General features: G+C 38.2%; 1 protein-coding gene across 2 annotated transcripts in view; it reads left to right on the top strand.

The window, feature by feature from the left end:
- Nucleotides 1-6,000, top strand: part of LOC144073674 (tumor necrosis factor receptor superfamily member 11B-like) — a 40,279-nt gene that overhangs the window by 15,565 nt on the left and 18,714 nt on the right. The window contains exon 1 of one of the 2 annotated variants that reach the window (XM_077599693.1): nt 421-504. The exons of the other annotated variant lie outside the window; for it this stretch is intronic. Coding sequence (XP_077455819.1) covers nt 421-504 — 84 coding nt within the window. Of the gene's footprint in view, nt 1-420; nt 505-6,000 lie in introns of those variants that run through there. 2 annotated transcript variants of the gene reach the window in all.

Below are 6,000 nucleotides of genomic sequence, written 5' to 3'. Positions count from 1 at the left end.
TTTCTCTTTTCTCTCTTTCTCTCTTTCTCTCTTTCTCTCTTTCTCTCTTTCTCTCTTTCTCTCTTTCTCTCTTTCTCTCTTTCTCTCTTTCTCTCTTTCTCTCTTTCTCTCTTTCTCTCCCCCTCTCTTTCTTCTCTCTTCTCTCTCCCCCTCTCTTTCTCTCTTTCTCTCCCCCTCTCTTTCTCTCTTTCTCTCCTTCTCTCTTTCTCTCCCCCTCTCCCCCTCTCTTTCTCTCTTTCTCTCTTTCTCTCCCTCTCTTTCTCTCCCTCTCTTTCGCAGCAATTGGTGTAGTGTGTTTGGGCAAACACACAGGGTGGGCGATGTGCTCTCTCTCTCTTTCTGGTTCTATCGCTCTCTCACTTTCTCTTGCGCACACACTCTCTCCAATCTCTGTTCCTTTGGTATAAGAGCACATTTGTGATGGAGTCCACATTAGTTCCGTTTTATGCTGCGGAGATGAGCACTTGGATTGCAAGCTCTAACCCGAACATGAAACTTATTCTGGTGAGTTGGATTTACGTTGTTTCAAGCCTGGGAAAAACATTGTTTTTACAATTTTATTACGTGTTAATTATAAACAAAGCATATTGCCTGGAGGCATGTGGCTTGATGCTGCTGATATCCAAATTGCAGTTGAGTGAGTTCAATTTTTAGTATACATTTTGATCATTTCTGTCCTTCTGTCTGTTTTGATTCTGGATACAAAACTTTCTTTCTATAAAACTTTGTTCATTTAGTCTGTGTTTATGGAAAATTATATTGACAGTAATAACTAAAACAGTAATATGAATGACTCTAATGTGAAAGATACAGTGAATAATTTTAGTCAACTAAATGACTAAACAATTTTAGTCATATCTGTCTGTCTATAGTCATGATTAACATTATTGGCTCCCCTGTCAACTCTGACATGTTGTTGTTAGGAATGTGTACATTGGTACATTGGACAGATCACAGTGACATTTGGTTGGTATATTCAATGGCTGATTGATTAATGTTGGACTTTTTGGCTGTGGGTTAGTACTTGAGTGCATTAACACTCTTCATCAGAAACTTTGGCCTGTAGTTGTTTGCATAATCTGTACAATTTCTTCAGAAACAAAAAGGAAAATGCATTAAATTGATATAATAAATATATTTTAATTGATAGTCCAGTGTTTTGGACTATGGTAATAGAAAAAAAGTTTTACTTTGTTACTTCTCTTCAGAAAGTATTGCACAATATGTATACTTCATTTTCACAAGTTGTCTGCCTGCTTCCCCATCATTTCTTCTTTAGGGTTTGGCCCCTGACGTCAAAACCATTTTTGTTCATCTAATGTACTAGTTTCCATTCATAACTATGTCTGTTGTAGATTTTGCATATGCTTTCCATAAAGATGTTAGTTAGCAGTCACAGTATAAAACAATATGAATTTCAAAAAAGAGCCGTTTGTCATCACAAAATGTGTTCTTCAAATTGCTGGTCCCATTTTTCTATGCAATTATTTTTAAAATAAGCCATGCAAAGATCAGTAGTCCCTTACCTATCTAGATACTTGAAAATAGGATTTGAAGTATGGCTGCGTTAGTCAGTCAGACAACTATCATGTTTAGCCAACTAATGAGTCAGTTTTCTTACTGCTTTCAACATCCGGCAAATTAGCCAATCGCTCCCTTAAGGAATCCCTCGGATTTGTGCGCCGGCTTCCAAACGAATCACATAGCCAAGCAGCCCCTCAGTCTGTCATTGAGCAACACATGTCAGGCCAGAACCGAACAAATTGTCCATTGCCTTTCCCAGACACACAGTTGCACTTTCACGCAGTAAGTCGATATACCTCATCCACCTGTGTGCACTTCCTTTTTCCCGGCGTGTCCCCAGCACATGTGGCTGCAATCTGTCTTGAAAGGCATACTCCTTTTGGATGATATCAGTGGAAAACATCAACATGAAATCACATCAAATTCTTTTGTGGCGTATGAGGGTATGTACAGGTCAACATACTAGCTATTGTGTGACTGCTAGACATTTTTTATTTCTTTTGGGTCTCATTTTATTCTTAAAAGCCAACCAGCAGGCGGACAGAGTTTTTAATTTAGCCTTTTCCGTTAACAGTTTATACAGTAGCATACTCCTTGCTCCATCTATCTATCTATCCATTGGTCCATTCTATCTGATAATCTGTCATATATTTATCACTTCACCATTTCATCTACAAGTCTGTCAGTCCATCAAACCGTTCATCTGTTCATCTTTCATAAATCTGAATGGTTATTCCGTCATCTGAGCATCCAACTATTACTGGGTGCATTTCCCCAGGCACCTGTCACTTTATCCTATGGCACTCGGTCGTTTGGTCGCCGGTCTTTTGGTCGCCCGGAAGGTTATTGATAATTACCATTTAAATCGTTGCTCAAATTCCGTAAATACAAACTGCGAATTATTATTTAGTCATACTTAATGCCCTATTAATTATTAGGCTAAAGAAAAGCTCCAAATTTCCCGTACTTTTATTGTGTTTTGTTGGAGAACTTGTTAAGACCCTGACTGACGTCCCTTCCTAAGGGGACAACTCATGTACATACAAACTCTTATACACTCACGTCCGCTCAGTGAAACTGCTCGGGGCCACTGTTGGTTTTTATTGATGCGTAGACTGTGTTGTTTTACCTTGTTTTGTCGCCAGTCTTTTGGTCGCCGGTCTTTTGGTCTCCGGTCTTTTGGTCGCCTGTTGTTTGGGTCCGGGCGACCAAAAGACCGGCGACCAAAAGACCGGCGACCCAAATACCGGCGACCCAAATACCGGCGACCAAAAGACCGGCGACCAAACGACCGGCGACCAAACGACCGCACACGTTATCCTACAGTCTAGACCAGGAGTCGGTAACCTAAAATGTTGAAAGAGCAATATTAGACGAAAAAAACAAATATGTCTGGAGCCGCAAGAACATTAAAAGCCTTATATAAGCTTTATAATGAAGGCTAGCATGCTTTATGTATCTACATAAGCCTACTGTCAAAATGACTAAGTTGGATGCAAAAATTCACAATTAAATATTCATTTTCCCTGCAGTGCATTCTGTAGGGAAGTAAGCACCACCTGACTCCTCTGTTGTACGATGCTGGTTCAAGTTTAACTTTATAACTTCATTACAATAGAAGAGAAGTAATGCCATAACACTTTTTGTCTCTTACCCAACTGGGTACTCAGCTGCAAATGTAGCATGCCTTACCTGGAAATGTCTTTCCACAAGATTTTTTTTGTTAATTGACAACTTATGTGTTCATTAACATGAATAGAAATATGTACCTTAATATGTGATGTCCCTCATTAAATAAATCAAACTCAAACTCCCCAGTTATTATTCCATTTTCCCCTTGGGGTCCATGGCCCATCACACAGCTGCCGGTTTGTTTACAACAGCCACCTGCCTAACATCCCTGCTGATAGACACGCGTCGCAGGTTATGACGCAAATCTTAGTTGACAGAAATATCGAAATTTAATATTTATTATACATATTCTTACAGCATCGGAAAATGTCAAGAATGTTTGTGTCATGTTTGTCCTCCTACAGAAACCATATTAAAACTAAAAATATATTTCCCTCCTCCATTTTCAAACATTTTTGAAAAAGCTCCATGTGTCAAAGTGGCGGCCCGGGGGCCAAATCTGGCCCGCCGCATCATTTTGTGTGGCCCGGGAAAGTATCATGAGTGCTGAATTTCTGTTTTAGGATCAAATTAAAATGAAGAGTATAGATGTATATTAAATTTCCTGATTCTTCCCCTTTTAAATCAATAATTGTAATTTTGTAATCATTTTTTTCTGTGTTTTTAGTTCAAAAATCATTTTGTAATATCTAAAAATATATTTTAAAAAAGTTAAAATAACCATTGTTTTAGATCTATAAAAAATGAATATTCAGGGCTTTTAATCCAGTTCTTTTAATCCATTTATTTAAAAAAATCTAAATATTATATCTAAAATGGTCCGGCCCACATGAAATCAAGTTGACGTTAAAGCGGCCCGCGAACCAACCCGAGTCTGACACCCCTGAATTCTAGAAAATCACTGTCTATCGATATCTGTCCTTCTATCCTTCTATAGTTTGATTATTTTTTATCCTTTGCCTTATAAATTCTGTCAACACTCTAGGTTCATCTACCTCTCTGTTTACCCTCCATACATTATTTACATTCATTCATCATGTTTTTGGTTCACCCATTTCCATACCCATCTGTACTTTTATCCACTTACCTTTCAGTGCCTTGCCAGTAGTTGTGTAATTCAACAATCAACCATTTACATGTTTGTCCTGAATTTGTTAAAGAACAGTATATTTCTATGTGTCATTATCTGTTATCTCTTCCTCCTTTATCTTACTGTCCTCTCTGTAGTGGCCGTTGGTGTGAGCAGCACTAACTTCCCCAAACATGCAAGTACTCTATTCCATATTATAATTTCACATGCAAAGTGGTTGGGATGGGGGGCTGTTTCACCGCTTTGAAGTGGTGACCCTGACAATCAGTTTTAATTTTTAAGAGAAGTGACAGATGATCATGCCTTCGGGTGGTAAGATGTGGTAGACAAATAAATGCTTTGTAAATTGCTTCAATAACTTCCTCTTTTGCATCAACAGTAGCACAGATAGCAGAAGTTTGCATGTATGGAGAACGACTCGGGGGCAGAGGGCTTTTTCTATTCTGAGAGAATGTGTGGCGTGTGGTCAGGAGACATAGAGACGCGGGGGTGTATGCAAAAGATCTGCAACAATTTGAATCAATTGCACACTTTTTGCTTCAGCTTATTTCTGTACGTATTGTGGTACACACAGCATCATGAACATACCTGTCAACCTCTGCCGATAACTGCCCTTATAAATGATTATGATTCCCCTTACTAACCCCAAAAAAACCTTACAAACACCGTACGACTCGTACGGTGTTTGTAAGGTTTTTTGGGGGTTTGTAAGGGGAATCATAATCATTTATAAGGGCAGTTAACGGCAGAGGTTGACAGGTATGTGATTAATGCACAACTGTGTGGGTATATACGTATGTATGGGTGTGGGGGTTGATTTTGAATACAGAATTCCAATATATAGATTTTTTAAATTATTATTTTTTTCAGGGGAACCAGATTGATGCATTTTTTAGGGGAAAGCTATCTGAAATTGGACCGGCCGAGTGATGAATTCATGTGTCATCCTTTTAAAGCATTGAATATGCAACAATGAAATTTCCCGAATACGGGATGAATAAAGTTATCCAATCCAATCCAATCTCCCTCTACCGCGCTGTTTCACTTCATGACTTCAAAATGGGAAAATACTCACGCATAAACATAATATGATAGATTTGGAATCCCCCTCAGACCACCTGCGTTCTTCAGTTAACTGAAGCCATGTGCCTGCTGGACTAGCTGGTGCGACGCGATTTGAGCTGTTTGTGCTGCAGCCCCCACTCCACATGCCATCAATTGAAAGGTGACCCCAGGCAAACTCATATTCTTTAATTTCCCTCAAAACTTACTCTTTCCTGTGTACCTTTGCTAATTTAAATATGCAGAGCTATTGTAAACAATGTATTTTTTTAACTCAGCAGCTACAATGGATCACAGGTTGATGTTATATTCATTTGGATTTAAAATGATTGTTACCATAGAAATAAGGATAATTTTAATGACTCTGCTCCAGGGTTAAACTAAGGCCAATGTGAAATACTATACCTTACCTGCGCAGCTTTGCATAAGAAACTTTTTTAAATGCCTAAGATCTAAAAAGTATTTGACCAACTTTAAGCCTTTTGCTAGATGGGTTAGTAAATCCATTACATTCATTGTAACAATGAAAATACAGTATAATTTTTCTATTAATGTAGGTATTCTTTCTTAATTGGGGACAGATCATTATGAAATGTAGTATGTACTGCATATTCAAAGAATATATTGTATAGGCATTAATCATTGATTTTTTCATTCAATAATTGCAGACTCACTGTTGGTTGTAATGTGAC

This window comes from Stigmatopora argus, chromosome 4 (assembly GCF_051989625.1).
Source record: "Stigmatopora argus isolate UIUO_Sarg chromosome 4, RoL_Sarg_1.0, whole genome shotgun sequence".
In the NCBI taxonomy this organism is placed as follows: domain Eukaryota; kingdom Metazoa; phylum Chordata; class Actinopteri; order Syngnathiformes; family Syngnathidae; genus Stigmatopora; species Stigmatopora argus.
The sequence above is the reverse complement of the archived record's forward strand: the minus strand, read 5'-3'. Positions and strand labels throughout refer to the sequence as shown.